General features: G+C 38.9%; 1 protein-coding gene across 3 annotated transcripts in view; it reads left to right on the plus strand.

Moving 5' to 3' along the window:
- The window catches only part of SLC44A1 (solute carrier family 44 member 1), a 166,917-nt gene that overhangs the window by 37,146 nt on the left and 111,330 nt on the right, over positions 1-18,441 (plus strand). For all 3 annotated transcript variants that reach the window (XM_069474519.1, XM_069474518.1, XM_069474517.1), the window contains exon 2: positions 10,313-10,402. In XM_069474519.1, the coding sequence (XP_069330620.1) occupies positions 10,313-10,402 (90 nt within the window). The remainder of the gene's footprint in view (positions 1-10,312; positions 10,403-18,441) is intronic.

Consider the following 18,441-nt stretch of genomic DNA (forward strand, 5'->3'; position numbering starts at 1 on the left):
AGTTGTCTATAAAACTGTACACTCATTGATTTGTTCTGGTTGTATTTTCTTTACAACTCATTTTTCATTTTTTAAACACACATTTTAGAATGTATACAAGATGGGAATAACTTAAGGATGTTTAAGGTGAATATTTGTGGAAATTCACCTTTTTTGATGCCTCATAGGGAAGATTTTCCCCATAGCCCATTGGGAAAGGACATTAACAAAGATTTAGGGCATAGTCCTGAAAACAACAGTGCATGCTATAGAGTAGTCATCCTTACCTGAGTGGGGAGATCAGTTCAGCTGATCATTCACCTACTTAGAAGAGGAGCTAGAATTCAAACTCAGGCTTGTGTTCCTTCCTCTCACTACACTGGTTTACCTCTCTAGCATTACAAATTTTCCTACATTCTTCAGGAGAAATCTTGCTCCTGCCTAAGTAATTCTCAACATACAGCTTTCGAGTGAAGTTTGAGTGTTCTGATGTCCCATCACTAAGTATCAGGTAGAATGACTTAAACATTTTCTGGTGGTTTTTTTTTTTGTTTTTTTTTTTTTTTGTTCGTTTGTTTGTTTGTTTGTTTTTTTGAGACAAAGTCTTGCTCTGTTACCTGGGCTAGAGTGCTGTGGCGTCACCCTAGCTCACAGCAACCTTAAATTCCTGGGCTCAGGCGATCCTCCTGCCTCAGCCTCCAAGTAGCTGGGACTACAGGTGCACACTACCATGCCTGGCTAATTTTTTTTATTTTTAGTTGCCCAGCTATTTTTTTTCTACTTTTAGTAGAGATAGGGTCTCCATCTTGCTCAGGCTGGTCTTGAACTCCTGAGCTCAAGCAAACCTCCTGCCTTGGCCTCCCAGAGTGCTAGGATTACAGGTGTGAGCCACTGTACCTGGCCTTTTCTGTGGTTTTGACCCTGTATCTTTTTATAGCTGACGTTATAGTGAGGAAGTAGGAAAAGAATAATCTGGAGAGATGAGAGCCAATATTTTCTTTATTTTTATTCTGCCATTATAAAGTAGCATTAATGAAAATAAAAATGGAAAAAGTGCATTATAATCAAACTATTTAAAAATTGTACCATCCCCTTCCAACGCTTATACATTTACATATGCTATTTTACATAGTTGTATAACCAGAGCATAGGTATAATTTCATACCATGTTTTTAACACAACTTATTATAATCATTTTTATATGTTACTATAGTCTTCATAATTGTTTTTATGATTATTTGATACTCTCATATTTAAATGTTTTCTATTATTGGAATAGTTAATTTCTAATTTTTTCTCATAATAGCACTTTATTGAACATGTCATGTGCAACTATTTTAATGTTTTAGTTTTTTGGCAGGTGTTTCTAGAATGTATTGCCAAATTACTTTCCTAAAGTGACTAACCAATTTACATTACTTTCAGAATAGCCTTAACCAGTGTTGTCAGCCTTTATTTCTGAAAATTTTTCAGTGGGAGAATCATCATAACCCTGAACTCTTCTTCCCTTGTTTCTAGAAATGTCCCATTAGAGAGGTTGGCATTGTTTGTCTCTGTGTTTGCATCCCTGTCTCCCAATGGGTGTGTGACCAAATAACTTTTGGAGAGTCTTACAATAAAGGCTGAAAGAAGTCTTGCTTGAAAGACTAGACTTTGTTAACCAGCATTTCCAAAGCTTGTTTAAATGTGGAATTTATTTTTCTCATATAGTCCATTAACAAACAGCTTTGGGAAATGACATACTATATAATATCTATGGGAAAAGGAGATAGCTCATGATGCAATGGAATACTCTTTAGGTGAATGATCTCATGCAGGAGAAGCAGTAAGGATGTCTGCAGTAACATCATGCTACCCCAATGATAAGAGACCTATCCTTGTTCATTTATTTGTTAAATAAGTTTACTGAGCTGGGCTGTAGTGCACTATGTCAATCAGGTGTCTAGACCAAGGAGGGGTGAACCAGCCCAGGCTGGAATGGAGCAGGTCAGAATTGCCTTGCTCATCAGTAGTGGGATCATGCCTGGGGATAGCCACTGCACTCCAGCCTGGACAATATAACGAGACCCCCCCCCCCATCTGTTTAAAAAAAAAAATCTACTGAGAGCCTACTATGTGGTAGGCACTGTTCAACTACTAGGGGCATAGGAGTGAAAAAACCAAGTCCCTGCCCCCAAGTAGGCCATAAGGGAGAAAGAATGAACATTATATGTTCAACCAGGGGAAGATTCTGTATACATTATTTGCATGGAATAGGCTTTCATTTGAAGGACATTAGAGTGCTTTCTATAAACAGTGCTAATCCTTGATTTAAACAAAAAATAGACACATTATCTTTACCCTCAAGAAGATCATAATCTACTGGGGAAACATAATATAGAATAATTACTATGATGGTGGTATATACGTAATACACTGTAAGAACACAAAGGAAGGGAACCTAATGCGTATTTAGGGGATTCCTTAATTACTTTTTAACTGCAATAGGAATTTGGTTTACTTAGTTCTTAGGCCACAGCCATAGAACTGAACATATATTTATTTCTGTGCATGACTGCTGTGGACAATACCTAATTTTGATTTAAAGCATAAATTTACTCAATTCTTCCTACCCGTTTGCTGGGTTATGATCAGTGTAATCTTTATGTTTCTTCTCCATAAGTCAGTGTAGTCTTCACAAGTCATTTTTTATCTGGTCCATCATGGAAAGGAAGTAAGATTAGGGTAAGAATCATAGATTGAGTGCCCATGAAATTTTTAAAAAATGGTTACATTTTAGCAAGAAAAATCAGTAAGTCCATTAGCAATCTGGAAACTGTACTGTTGTAACAGAAGGTACAAAGTAGAGCTTTGGTTCTATTAATCTGTCCTTGGTATCATCAAGTATTGAAGAAATTCTGACAGAGGATGTGATAGGAAAAAATGAAGTCCATAAAAACTGTAATTTAAAAAAATTAAAGAGTAATTTTAAATTAAAAAGTTGCTTACCAGTGATTCAGGAGAAAGACAGGTTAGAAATACTGTTTGAGGATTGCAGGCTTGTCTATGTATAATTTTGATTGTGCCTCATTGATCATAGAACTAAAAGACGTTATTAGCGATGTGGCAGAGAAGGATTAACTTGGCCTCTGCCCAGTAATTATCATGTGCTCATGTGCAAGAAAGACAGTCACTGAGAAGTCTGATGTAAGAAGGACATCTTTGTCACAGGCCTCTACTTTTTTAGGGGAATTGAAAGGAGAATGAAATCATTGGCAACATCTCTCTCTTTGATGTTTCTGTCACTATGTAAATAACTAATTTATAAACAGCTGTAGTTGCCATTTCCCCCTTTTTCTTTAAACAGATCAATGTTTGTGATTTAGCATAAAGTTTATGGGCTAAGCAAAGCTGTTGGACACAGAAGCCTGTATCTTTCCACTCAGTGTATCTTAATACCTTTAACTGCCTGTTAAAATCATGCTTTTATTTTTACCTTCCCGATGTAAATTACCATCACCAGGCTTAGCAAATAAAGCGGATTACTTATGGTAACTGAAAGTAGTTGTGCACTCCCGATCCTTGACAGAGCTCTCCCAAAGGACAGGCAATGTCTTTCAAAATCCTATTATGAGACTTTATTTGCAGGTGCCAGGAACAGAAGGCTGAAAGCCTCCATGTTTTATTACTACCCAACTTTATCAGGTCTGCTCACTCTATTGAGAACTGTGGCAAAAATGATATACATCAGCTCTTTTATTCTTTTGTTACTACTCTGCACAAATAAAAGCATATTGGGGAATTTAATGAAGCAGTATGTCCTTGGAGGGAGCTTTGAAGATTCTGAGTGTACAACTATTTGTCTTTAATACTGGAGGTATTTGTGTAAAACAGATTGGCAGGAGCAAAATAAAGTCCTCACAGATAGAACAATGTTTGCCACATATGCACTGGAATCACACAAATATCTACATAGCGGTGACCTTGGAGATAGATGCATTCAGTGACTACTATAGTGGCTTTTTGGGTATGCCAAGGAGTCGTTGGGATGGTGAAAACTACAGTAGAGCAGCTGGAATTATGAGACTTGTAGATGGTCTGTTTACCCAAGAAATAGAAACTATTTATTTTCAAGAAAAAAATTGGAAGGTGGTTGATTATTCAACACATTGCCCATCAATACCCAAGGACACATTCTGGGAATCTGTGCTGGGTGAGAGGCCATGTCTCAGCTTGCTTTGGCCTTCACAGGAATAGCTGGCTTTTCCTTGGAGTCTGGGAAAGGCAGCAGTTATGGATCTGTGCTGTAAGCATGTGTCGATAACCTTATTGTAAGGGTAGTCTTGATTCTGCTTAAATTTCTAAGCTTCACTACTTTATTATTAGTAATGAATACTTGTATACGTCCCAACTGATTTAAAAACAGCACAGGAGAATGGGTAGTGCTATCGTCATAAACTGCCAGCCCAAATGGTATTAGAATCTTATTTATTTACATGCTTAATCCTGCCTGTACGCCACTTCTTTTCCTTTGGACCAGCCTCCCAAGCTGCTATTTATTGTTATTTTCAATGTACTAGAAAGCAGTTCTCTGGCTTAACCTGGGGAATGCCAAGGGAGGATATAGTTTTGTTTAGCCTGTCAGAAATTCCAAGTTGCAGCAAATCTAAATATATGTGACCTGGTAGTACTTAATTCCTTATTAGTAGGGATCTCACCAATGACATCTGCGTGAAAATATTATTCTAGTGGCTTAGTAAATATAGCCCTGCACTAATTGTGTCAGAAAACAAAGGAAGGTATTTTTCCTTATTTCCAAGACTAAGGTTTCTTTCTAGCTGGAGCCACAAAATCTTTAGTGTATAAAGAAACCTTGATATGAAGTGCGAAATGGGTGCTTTCTTTTTTTTCTTTTTAAAGCAATTTAATGTTCTGCTTCTTTACTACTAAACATTTCTGAGGGTAATAATTCTTATTGGACAGTCAATACTTCCTCCTCATGGCTATCAAGAAATTTTAGTATGTTTTGGGGCAAAAACACATTCTGTTTTAGACACCAAAGGAACATTTCAGTGTTTGCCTCAGAATATAAGCTGCAAAAGTTTATGAGGTAATTTCAACAGATCTCACAAATGTTTGCTTAATGGTTTCCGTCTCTATTCCTGCAGTACTTTCTGCATGTCTCTATGTTGGCGTCACACATGATGTAGTACTTTGTCACTTTTCCACTAAACCAGAGTTCACTGAGGGCAGGGGCTATTTTCCCTGTTTTTGAATCTCAAGTTCTTTATGTGGTGCCCAGTATTTATTTGAAGGACCAAAGAAATGCTTAAGAATATTATCTGAAAATCAAGTAGCTTAGTATAATTGGCTGTAACCTTTTTGTACACATTTTCCATTATTTTGAAACCATGCCTGCAAAAACTTGGTATATCAAGGAAAGATTCATAGCATTAAGTTATACCGTTAGTATATTACCATAAGAATCTTTTAGGAAGCTTTGTACCTGTATCTTAGGAGAAAAACAGCACGGAGTATACAAAGGGGACAGGAAGCATCCAGTCTTTGCCTTTATTAATAGATTTCACTTGGGTGTCTTCTGACTTCCAGGACTTTGGACTCTACCTGCCTCTATATTTGAGACCTAGTTGACTCTTTTTGTCTTAAATCTAGATCGTTGCTATTGCCTGTCTGATCTTTCTATATCTTCCTAATCCTTCCTGCCTGGCCTAATTCGTATCTGTCAGACCCTTTTCTACTTAATTGGGTTCCTGGCCTTGGCCCACCCTGCCTGCCCTATTACTGCTGACACCCTCCAGTGGCAACAACTGATTTGATCTAATTGGTTATAACAACTCACTTACTTTGTGTATTACTGTTATCTACAAACACAGTTACTCAACAGCTTCATTTGAATTAGCATGGAAATTTAGGTTAGAACTTTTTACAGGTTTGTTTACTAAAAAATATACACCTTTACTAGAGCATTTCAAATTCACTGGAAGGCCCTGGTTTAGCTATTAGGGCTCACAGTGTATGTGGAGTATATGACAAGTGGTGAGTACCATGATTTCTATAAGAGATATTATGGAAGCTTAAAAATTAGATATCTTTGCTATGCAAAATGTAGGAAGGGATGGGAAAGTGTTCAACGTTGTTTCTCCCTAACTTTAAGGATATGAGTATAATATAAATGAGGTAGATGCCAGTTGTGGTTTGACTTAGAATTATTTTTCAGTGGTCCAGTAGAAGTACTAAAAATTGTAATTCTGCTTTTTAGATTATTAATCTTGTACAAGTGTGTAAAAAGACCATGTAATGTGATGTTGTTATATGCATATAGTCACATCCTTGTTTTTATAAATTTTTTTTTTTTAAAGGGTAGGGGATTGTGAGGAGGGTTGTTCAGTTGCCTTGTTTTTTTGTTGTTGTTGAGACGGAGTCTCACTCTGTTGTAGAGCGCAGTGGCGCCATGGTAGTTCACTGCAACCTCCAACTCCTGGACTCTAAGGTCTCCTGCCTCAGTCAGCCTCCCCATGTAGATGGAACTACAGGCATGTGCCGAAACACCCAGCTGGGGTTTTTTTCCTTTCTTTTTGGTAGAGGTGGAATCTCACTCTTGCTCAATCTGGTCTCCAACTCCTAAACTCAAGCAATCCTCCTGCCTCGGTCTCCCAGAGTGCTAGGATTACAGGCATGAGACACTGCACCCGGCCACACACCCTTGTTTTTAAACATATGGAAAATTTCAAGCCTTCATTTTACCCATTTTTGAAAATCTTTAAATTTTTTTTTTTGTGCCTCTAAGTTTGGTATCATATTCCTTGTATCTGAAGAACTTGAACATTTCTTGTAGTTCAGATCAGATCTGTTGCTAATAAATTCAGGGTTTTTTGGTCTGAAAAGTCTTCATTTCTGGGACACATTTTCTCTGGGTACAGAATTCTGGGTTGGTAGTTTGTTTTTTGTTTTCCTTTCAGCAGTTTGTGTAAATTCTTTTATTATTTTTAGAAAATTTTTAGCCATTATTTCTTCAAGTATTTCTTCTGCCTTGTTCTATCTTCTTGGATTCCAGTTACACATATGTTAGATCATTTGATACTGTCCTACACTTCTTGGATCCTCTGCTGAGGCTTTAAATTTTTCACTTTCTTTCTTTCTGTTTCTTTGGGTAATTTCTATTGACCTATATTTGAGTTTACTGATTTTTTCCTTGTCTGTGTTTAGTATACTGATGAACCTGACAAGCGTCCTTCATCTCTGCTACCATGTTTGTTTGTTTGGTTTAGCATTTCCTTAACACTTTTTTACACTTTTTATCCCTCTGTTAGAGTTGACGACTCAGGTTTCAGACATAGATTTTCCACTTATTTTCTTTGAAACTTGGTTTGTTCTTTTATAAAATAGAAAAGTCAGGAATATATAATAACTATAAGACTGGTGGCGGGCACCCCTCCCCTCCCTAATGGAGAAAGAAGAAGCCCACCAGACCTGCCAAGGACAATGCCTGCAAGGCCCAGCTAAGTTAAAGGATGACCACACCTGGATGGTTACCCTGATAAGAGTCTCAGTTCCTAGAGTCCACACATACCACCCGCTCCTCCTATTTCTCAATACCTGCCCTAAAACTGCAAGGGACAATTCCTTGCTCTCCCCACCATAAGTCTTCCTGCCAAAGAAACCCCTGCCCCCAGCCCTAAAAACATATATAAACCCACTCAGACTTCTAGGCGATGTGACTTTTTGGGTCTCTCTGTCCCGGGACCCGAAAATCTCGCCTGGGTCCCTCTCATGGGACTCGTTACCCTCACCCAGGAACGCCCCAATAAAGCCTCTTTACTTATCCCTTTCAACTCTGCTTGTCTGTCTTTCTCTGGCACCGGCCAATCCAAAAAACCTTACATTTGGTGCCGAGACCTGGGAGGGTACTTTGACTTTCAGCTGTGCCGCCCCTCCCGTGGACTCCGGTCTTAAAACCTTACAATAACCAACGGAATTGTTTTGAGAATTCAGTGAGGGCATGGATAATATAAATGTGTGCCACTGGGCAAGTTCCTTCCTTCTCCATACATAGTGTTAAAGATAAACAAATACAGTATTTTAAAGTAGCTTTTGCTTTATAAATTACCTTAGAGTAAAAATAATGAATTTCAGAGAGATGTCCAAATTTCTGTGTTTGGAAGTAGTTTTACTGTAGTAGATATTACTCAAGACTGAAATTATTTAATACAAAGAAACATTCTTTATTCACACTATGAGCAACTGTCTTCCAAAATACAGACCACACAATACAGGCATTCTTATTTGAATAGCACAGGGAATAACGTTGAATTATTTTGCAGTTTTTTCTAGACATAACAGAAGTTTTCACAAAAGTGTGTTCCTGATCATAGATTTTTTAGAGTGAGAGGGAACCTAAGAGATCCAAACTAACTCCTTCCTGCCACCTAGAGAGATGAAGGGATTTTTCTAAAGTCATGTAGCTGGCTAATGACAGAGCCAGGGAGAGACCAAGTCCTTTATCTGTTATGCCACACTGGTGCATTCCTCTGGAAAAAATTGCCTACTCATTCTCGGTTTTTAATGCTAGTTAGAGTCTTGGGGTAAGGTTTTTTTCCATGACTAACTAGTGCTCTTTTGTTTTCTGTGTGGGTGTCTGGGAACAAGCTGGGTTTCTTTCTGTTGTGTTTTTTTTTTTTTTTTTGTAATGAGACATTTGTCTGCTTAATACTTTAGAGGTTAAGAAGTGGTTGTAGCTCAAATTCTCTGCCCTCATTGATAGGCAGGTATTTTAAAGTAGAGTTTCTTAACCTTTGGAATTCCCTAAACTTTTATGAAAATTATGTAAATATATGCTTACATTCCAAGAAAAGCATCTATAGCTTTTATCAGGTTATCAAAGGATACCTAGTTTTAGAGGAAGGGAGAACTAAGCCCGATTACACTCCAAATGCTAATTATATCAGAGGGCTCCCTTATCTCTGGCTGTCCTGCTGGTGCCCTTTCCCACTGACAGGCCTTCTCCAGACGGCTTCCTGGATCTAGTCATGGAAGCCACTGGAGGCCTCAAGCTCCTTGTTGCAGGAACCTTCCCTAGAGGTTTCCCAGGGTTACCCTCTCTCTTCCTTCTCTGTTTACTGTTTCCAGGAGACCTTGTGAGACTCAGGGAGTTTTGTTCGTTAGAAAGCTCAGGAGTGCTATTTCAGTTACATTTTGATTAAAAGGGATTTGTGAGCTGACCTGACGATTGAAATAAGAAAAAAATGCAATTGGAATTCTAATCAATACTTTGCCAGTTAAGTTTTAGAATGCCTTTAATTCTTTAGTTAGGGAATCTCTGTGTTTGATCTAGAAACTAACTCTTTTAACATTTTCCAGGAGCAGAATGAAAATTCATGGATTTTCATGGATTGTTTAAGAGTTGCTCAGATCTATGTATAAAAACTTAATTTTTTTCTTCCTGAATTTTATTTGACTTTAAAGAATCTACCTCTGAATAGAAATTCATTTTGATGGGTCGATATCTTTCCTAGAAGAGAACATATATATAAATCATGTTCTAATTTTTTTTTAAGTCTAGCATCTGAACGTACATAGAAAAACCTAGCACTAAGATTGAAGTTGGAAGAGTTTGTTCATTTGTTTATTTTTTCTATTTTTTTGTTTTTATTTTTTGGATAGCAGATCTTGCTCTGTCTCCTGGGCTAGAGTGCAGTGGCATTATCATAGCTCACTGTAACCTCAAATTCCTGGGCTCAAGTGATCCTCCTGCCTTAGCCTCCTGTGTAGATGGGACTACAGGAATGTGCTACCACACTGAGCTAATTTTTTTATTTTTTGTAGAGATGGCATCTCACTGTTGCCAGGCTGGTCTCAAACTACTGGGCTTAAGTAATCCTCTCACCCTGGCCTCCCAAAGTGCTAGGCTTACAGGTGTGAGCCACCATGCTTGGCTTGTTTATTTGTTTTTTAAAAGCCCTTGCTGAGTACATATGATGAGCCCTTAGTCGTCATGTTAGATGCTGGGAAATGAGACTGGTTTGTTCCCTTCTGAAGCTCACAGTCTGTTAGGGACACAGTGTAAGAAATAAGAATAACAATTCAGCATGCTAAATACTCTAATAGAGTTACCAAAAAAGCAATGAACTTAGAACTCTGCCTGGCCAGAAAGGGGTGGGAGTGTTGGCCGAGTGAGTTAGGGTAATGTCACGGAAAAGGTGATAAATATTTGAGTTGTGTCTTAAAGGTTCAGTAGAAACTTGTCTGGCAAGGAAGGGATCTAGATACAAATGCTGTGTTTGTGCCTTTCTAACAAAACTTAACATTTACCACTCTTATTTGTATTTTTCATTAGAGCTCCAAACGAGAATGGAAGCCTCTGGAGGACCGTAGCTGCACAGACATACCATGGCTGATGCTCTTTATCCTCTTCTGCATTGGGATGGTAAGGAAGCTCTTGCAGATGAGCTGACCTGACCTCGTGGTCCGAGGGAGTGATGGGGAGGTGGTTTGGTGGGGAAGCTTGTTTTATGTATATGTGTGTGTGTGTGTGTGTGTGTGTGCGCGCGCGCGCTTTACCCCTCCTATGTTGCTTGTAATTAGAGGTGCTAGGATACCACTGAGGCAGTTTCCTACATAAAAACTGAGATCAAAATTAAAGAGCAACTGAGACTCCTATGTCATTCACTAGATCATTTCAGAAAGCAGATCATCTGACATACGTCTCTGTGAACAGTGATCTTGTTGGGGTGGTGAGCAGGACAGTGACTGTGGAGGGTTGAACCCTGAGTGTTTACCCAACCCAGACACAGGAACCTGATGGTTATCTTTGGGGCAGTCAGTTCTCCTCTCAGGAACTTGGTGTTCCTTAGTCCGTCCTAGATGGGAGGCTGGTTGCTCACTGCTCCTTCTTCCTTCTGCCCACACCAGGCCCCTGCTCTCTGTTGTGTCTACTGTAATGAGTGGCATCTTTTGATTGGAGATCAAGGGACCTGGTGATTGTCCAGTGGGTACAGAGGATGGAGGAGCAGAGACCCTGGTGCAAGGTGTCGAGGGTGTGCGTATTCAACTGCATACCCATTTCTGACACAGACTTCAGTGGCTTTGGAGTCATTGCCAGTGTGCTGGGCAGAGTAAGATTTTCCTAAAGAACCAGTGTGCTGGGCAGGAAAAAAGATACAAAACTGCTGTTTTAGAGCTGGCTGATATTAGAGCTAGAAAGGACTTGGAAATCCTCATCTGGTCCATCACCCTCATTTTATCGATTAAAAACATCAAACCCGTAGATGGAAATGACCATCCCAAGGACACAGTGCTAGTTAATGGCAGAGCTGGGAACAGAGCCCAGGTCTCTTCACTTCCAGGCCAATGCTGTTTTCTGCCACCCCATTTCCTCTTCCTCAAGGAGACGGTGCAGACACACTATTGTTCTCTTGTAGCATTTTACAACTCAAAATGCAATTGTGCTACTTCAGGCAGCAGCCTTTTTCTTATTGTGTGAGTATTTTTAACCCCCTTCTTCCCATACCTTTTATAGAGGCTCTTTAGGAAAATCTTGCTCTGTGTCTCTCTGTAACCACCTGCCTTGCCTGTGCTGCCATTTGTGAATCACAGAACAACCCTAACCTTGGCTAATAGGCACAAATGTAGGCCCCAGTTCTGCACCCAAACCAAGGAAAAGAAAGCAATACATTTTAGTGGGATACAATAAATCCAGTAAAATAAGAATTGGTTTCTTGTTTTTTGTATTTTTAGAGATGGGTCTTACTCTGTACCCCAGGCTGGAGTGTAATGGCACAATCATAGCTTACTGTAACCTCAAATTCCTGGACTCAAGCAATCCTCCCACCTCAGCCTCCTGAGCAGCTAGAAGTACAGGCACAGGCCACCACTCCTGGCTACTTTGTAAAAAGTTTTTTTGTAGAGACAGGGGCTCACTGTATTGCCCAAAGTAGTCTTAAATTCCTGCCGTGAGCGATCCTCCTGCCTCGGTCTCCCATGGTGCTGGGATTACAGGCGTGAGCCACCACGCCCAGCCAGAGATCAAAGCATAATTTTGACAAATTTAGGATATTTAGAAAAGGTCTAAATACCTATTTCCTAATGTAGGACTTAAATTTTTCAAGAGTTTAGTTAGTTTAATGGAATGGCAACTGACGTGCAGCATGCCAGAATATTCATGCAGAGTGTAGAAAAGACTTTCTGCCAGCAGAGTAAGTCCACAGCTTTTCTCCACTCCCTGAATGTAACCCTGGGACAATAGCAGCTGACCTTTCAGAATTATGTTTACAAAAGCATGTACCATCCCACCCAAGGTGCTTTTGATTTTCTGTGCTAAAATAGCTTGGGAAAGTGCAATCATTAATGTTAATAGGCTGATCTGGGAGTGACTTGAGACTAAGGAGATGGTTGTTTACTGAAACATTTTAATGCAATGGTAATTAATATAATGTTGATTTCAGCATGATGGTAATTAAGACCCACTGTGTGTACTTTAAATGCAGGCATAGTGTTATTTGTTTTGGAATAATTCTTTTAATAGGTTACCTTCATGGAATGGTGGTAACATCAAGTTTTGCCATTTGGAAACTGAAGAAATCTCAAAGTTCTATTCTCCATCCTACTGGCAAAACCTAGGTTCAAAGTTTTTTGGCTTTTGAGTATTTGCTTTATATGGTTTTTAGAAGTCCCCCCTTCCCCCTACCCCTCCTTTGCATTTCATTCTATAGTACTTTTAAAAGAAACATTCAATAAACATTTTGGGGGCATTAATCTATGTTCAACACTTTCACATATGTATTTATCTCATTTAATTCTCTCATTTACCCTATAAGATAGATTTTATCCCCAGCTTACAGACAAGGTATAGTTAGGTTAAATATTAGCGTGTCTAAGAATATACTGCTGGAAAAAACTGGCAAAGAGAGAATAGGAACTAACTTTCTGGCTATGTCCTAGTGGCCTAGCTCTCTGCTGCTTTTACAGATTATTTCTCAGTCATCTTGTAGCCTGATATTCAAACCATATCTTCATCCTCTGCCTTTACCTATAGTTTTTTGCTCATTCCTTGATACTTATGCTCCAACCCTTAAATATTTTAAGATCTTGTCATCTTTCACTTATCTTTACCATTAAATCTTTATTTACACATGTTCATCTCTTTGTCAATATTTGTACTTCTCTTTTATTTCTGCCCTTAGTTTCAAGATTTTTCTAATGCTTGAATTGTCTAGAATTTAGAGTGTTTTTCAAAGTCAATTGCCATCAGCCTTCTTGGGCGCTATCTTCCACATTTGAAGTTTCTTCAGTATTTTGAAATGACTGGGCATATATTTATCCTGCTCTAAAAAATTACATATGGTGTTACACTTCTAAATTTATGTTTTTCATTAAGGTTGTAAACAAGTGGTTCTCAACCTTAGCTGCATGTTAGAATCAGCTGGGATCTTTTTTTTTTTTCAAAACTCATTTTGTTTGCTCCACCTCAATGATTCTGATCTAATCCCTGCAATTCTGATGTTCAGCTTAGGTTGAGACTTTCTATTGTAGGCATTGATAAACCACTGGAAAGTGTGGAGCAAGAAGGAATATGACAGGTTAGAAAGATGACACTGGCAGCTAATGTTAAAGATGGCTTGGAAAGGGGAAGAGATTTTAGGCAGACCACTTTGGAGGCTGTTGCAATGGTCCAGATAAAAGGTGAAAAATCTGAAATAAGGTAGTAGTTAAGGAGAGGCGGAGAGAGATTGAAGAAGTAGATCAAGAACATTTATCAATGGTGTTATCTGTGTTTCAGGCAAGTGAGAGACAGATCAAGGATGACTAAGAGGTTCTTATATTAGGGGTTTGGGGTAGGGCTTTTCAGCTCAAATCCTACTCCCAGCTCCTCCTAGATTCTCAGCCATGGTTTCTGTACACATCAGGGAATAGGAGTGGGATGGATAAACAAAGCACCACTTTATTAGTAGCTGAACAGGTACCTGATTATGCTCAATAAAGCATTCTCTGGTAAAAATGACTCATGGAATGAAGCTTGAGCCACATGGGCTAAAGTTCCTTCCCATCTAGGATGGTCTGACTTCACTCTGTCTCAAGGATAGTAAGGTGTCAGAAGAGCAGAGAGCATGGAGATCCGCCTGGACCAGATCAGCTTACCATAAAAGGCAGGAAAGAGAGGGGGCTGGATGGCCCTAGCAGGAGTGCTTACCCTGGAAAATAGAAGATACAAGGACCACCTACAACTCACCCTGATAGTTACTGCTGCTTACTATGGACTAGACACTGTTCTCAGCACTTGACACAGAAACTCATTTAATTCTCACAACTGCTTAAGGAAGTATACATTATTGTTATTATCATTCCCATTTCACAGATAAAGAAACAGAGGCATAGAGATATGTCCAATAGCTGTCTGAGATTACACAGTAGCAGCATTGAACCCAGGAGGGAAGAGGAAGAAGGTGAAGCCTCAAGAGATGTTATTGCCTAGAATTGGGAACAACAGAAAAAGTTGTTCAGAATGTGGACCTGTAGCATGTAACCTTACTTGGCAGTAAAATGTGGTCTCTTCTGTGTCTCAGGATCCAAGCAAGTAGTTTAGCATCACCTCTTCTGTAGAGGGGCATTAGGAAGGTAGGGTGAGGGGCAGAAAAGCCTGGGGACAGGAGACTGCAGAGTCCTCTACTCCGCATCCTGTATGTGCAGTCTAGGAGATAAGTGGTGGCACTAAGGGAGATGGAGTATATGCAGGAAAGGGAAACAAACAGTTCAGGGAAATGTAGAATGAGAAAATGAGTTTTGGATGTGCAGACTCTGTGAATAAGGATAAGCAGTTGGAAAGACAGGATTGGAATTTTGGAGAATGATCTTGACTAGAGCTGGATTTAGGAGACATCATTGCATAGTTTGTCCCTTCAGACTGCTTTCAAGGACCTTTTTTATTTTATAGCATTAGTCTATTTCCCGAGGCATGGTGTTTCTACCTCATTAACTGTTGTTGAGCGTGCAGCATAAAGTGGGAGATTCACTGCAGCATTTAGTCACCTGTTTGATGGTCTGTTCTTCGCCAGGATCATGGAACAGGAAGAACTGCCAAAAGTTACCAGAGGGTTACCTAATCCAAATGACTACCTATTTTCTGCTAAGGCCATTTCTTTTTTTTTTTTCTTTTCTTTTTTAAAATATTGCGATAAAATGTAGATAACAATATTTACCATTTAAACCATTTTTAAGTCTATAGTTCTGTTAAATCCATTTAACAAATTAAATCCGTTTTTAATCTACTCTTGCTTTTTTCTCAGTCATGGTAGTAAACCAATTTTTACTCTGTGTCAGCTTTCCCTTAGATATATAAAATTTTGGAAGAGGAGCAGCTTTAGAGATTAATTAAAGGCACTTGTTCTGTGAAGTTTGGATTCAGTTAAGGCGTCACACTTGGGGATTTGGAGGGCCACATGTGGCCTTGAAGCTGCAGGTTCCCCATTCCTGAGTGACTGGTAAGGAAGTCAAGGCTCAGGGAATTCAAAGTTACTTGCCCAGGATCGTAAGGAGTGTTCGTGGCAAAGCCTGGATCATTCTCAGTGTTCCTGGTCTGTGTTTTTTTCAATGTTCGACCTGCCCATGAAACTGAGCCTCTGATTTTGCTCCATCATGTCCCATTATTTTCTTCTAAGAGCATTTCAATTCTTCTAGAATAAAACTTGCATTTGTACATATTCCATAAATGCTTAGTGAGTGGATATTTCCTGGACTTCCAGTATTCTTGTTTTTTTCCCCTCTTTCTTAGAGCAATGCATCTATTAAACTTTTTAAAAATCTGGAAATCTAGAAGACTGGCAAAGTTTTAATTTTATTTTTTTTAGTTTATTTGCAGAAATATTAGTTCTGCATCAGGCCTTCCAACCCTACTGTATATGCTGGGTCCTAATAGCCTTCCTTGTCTCAGGGTTCTCAGAAGAGGAGGAACAGAAGCTAATGTTCCTCCAACATTTTATGATCAGTTTTTAGGAGATTGACCCTAAACACTGATTGACGTATGGGATGAATAGAGGTAAAGCAGGTGGTATTTGAGAAAAAGAGAGTCAGCATGTTCCCTACGAGAGGGCTGTAAGAATAACTTCCCCCCATCTTTTAATTTTGAAACATTTTGCCATATTTATATACTATCTCCCATCCTCCCAATACATGTTTTTGTTAACCTTTTTTTTTAATCAAAACTAAGACCTTCTGCTTTGCTCAGTTGCTTATTAGCAAAGGCTCGAGGTGTAAAATTCAGACATGCTTATGAAATAAAAATATGTCCTATTTTTTGACTAATAGTGAATAAAACCAAGCGAAAGCTCTTACTTAAGTAGAAGTAGACCTTGTGATATGAGGGGAATATGAGCATAGTTCATTAATTAGTAAATTGTCTTCCTTCCACTTAGGCTATAGGTACTTACTAGTTGCCAGGTCTTTGCCTGTGACCTACGGTCCCTGTATGTCTTTATCTGATTTGAGTCACCCTCTGTTTGTGAGTAGATTTGTCTGTTCCTCCTCTCTCAAAATAGCCGTGTGGAAAGCACTTCCATAGCTCAGTTGGTTTAAGATTTTAGCCATGATTCTCTTCCCTGCTAATAGTCTTACTTTCTCTCTAGTGATTGCTTCCTACGACATGCTTATAAAAGCTTTCCTTATCCCCCTTATCATTTGGTTCATTAATGTGATTTTCTTCCACCGAACGCCTTTTCCCTTCCCTCTCTGTGGAGCCATTAAATTATTAAGTGTATTCTGTAAAATTTCCCTCACCCTATTTAATTTCATGTACCACATTTTTTTCACTCCTGAAACTATATTGCTTCCCGCATTTGGATTTTAGAATTTTTATTTTTAAAGAGATTGTATTTTTAATTATATTTGGCCTAGTTCCCCATTGTCAGTGCTTGTACCATATGGGAAGTCCCTAGGATAATAGTCATGGTTTCTTCCCATCTTATTAGCTTACTGTTCTCCTTCCTTTTTCCCCTGCAGCTTCTTGCTTTCTCTACTCAAATGCTTCTGGAAGCTACTGAAAAGTTTAAATGGCCTATGTGAAAATATGTCACTGTCCCATTTTAGCATATATATATATATATATATAACATTTATAATTTATACCCTCCCTACATCCCAGAGGGATATGAGGTGGCTTATGATAAAGAAAAAAAACCCACATGTCCAACAGTACTGTTAAAAATAGTCAGAAAGGGAAATCAGAAACCACTTAAAGGAATCTGTAACACGACGTACTTACCCAACATAAGAAGAAAATTCCTATAAAAAGTGAAAGAACATCATCTTTTAATTATGCAATGGCTTTGCTATTCTAGATTAGTAGTGAAAGAAGACTGTAATTGTGGTGTGAAAGTATTTTTGTGTAGTAACAAAATTACTGACATTATTTCTTACTTTTTCCCCCTAGAAATTTTTGTTCTAAAAGAGAACTGAAGGGGGTTTTGTTAGTCTCCAATTACTGTTGTTAGCCTCTTTAGTCTGACTTTCCCCAAATTTACTACCAACAGCTACCATTTATTGATCACCTGCCATGTACCAGACATTCAGCTAGGGATTGAAGAAGCGTTATCTCATTTAGTTCTCATCACTGGGCTGCGAGATAGATGGTATTACTCTGTGTTAGAGATGAGGAGAGAAGAGAGTCTGAGAAAGTAATTGGATCAAAATCCCATAGGCAGTAAGTGGTAGCATGAGGGTTTGAATCCAGATCTTTCTGAATACTAAGTCCATTCCATTTCCATTACTCTGTGATGCTTCTTGTTAAAGAAATGTATTGGAAAAGTTAGCCATTAAACCCCCTAATACTTAACCTCCTTTCCCAGTTTTTGCTCAGTGCATGGTTTCCTAATTTGGGGTTCAAGGATATGCTTAAAATGGTATGCTGATTTGTACGTGTATATGCATGTAGAAGATTAAGTATTTTTTTCCCATGTCGTAATATTGGGTTGAAGTTCTGAGGTCGGCTTGATTGCCCTACCCTGTCCTTGGAGGAGTCAGGAGAGGGGGAGAGGCGTGACAGCGTGAGGGTGAATGAGCAAGTAGTGACCAGCTGTGCCTAACCCTGGGCTAGCAGTTAGCTGCCGCTGTGAGGCAGAAGGGTACTACCATTTACTGAGTCATACACTTTACATGTCTTATCTCATGTGATTCTCACAACAGCCTCTGTGGTGAGTGGTTTTCAGCTCCAATTTATAAATGGTTGAACTGAGGCACAGAGAATCCAGCAGATTTGTCCAAGGTCACACAAGTAGAAAATGGAATCATCAGCATTCCATTGACCAATGCAAGTTTATCTGAGCCTAAACCTCACCATATTTCCTGTACAGCATGTTCTCATTTCTAATAACAATAATGTTTATTGAACTCCTACTGTGTGCCAGGCAGGTTTCTTACCACTTTACTGGATTATATATTTAATCCCTGCCACATCCTGATGAGCCACAAACTCATTAT

Source organism: Eulemur rufifrons, chromosome 7 (assembly GCF_041146395.1).
Source record: "Eulemur rufifrons isolate Redbay chromosome 7, OSU_ERuf_1, whole genome shotgun sequence".
NCBI classification, from domain to species: domain Eukaryota; kingdom Metazoa; phylum Chordata; class Mammalia; order Primates; family Lemuridae; genus Eulemur; species Eulemur rufifrons.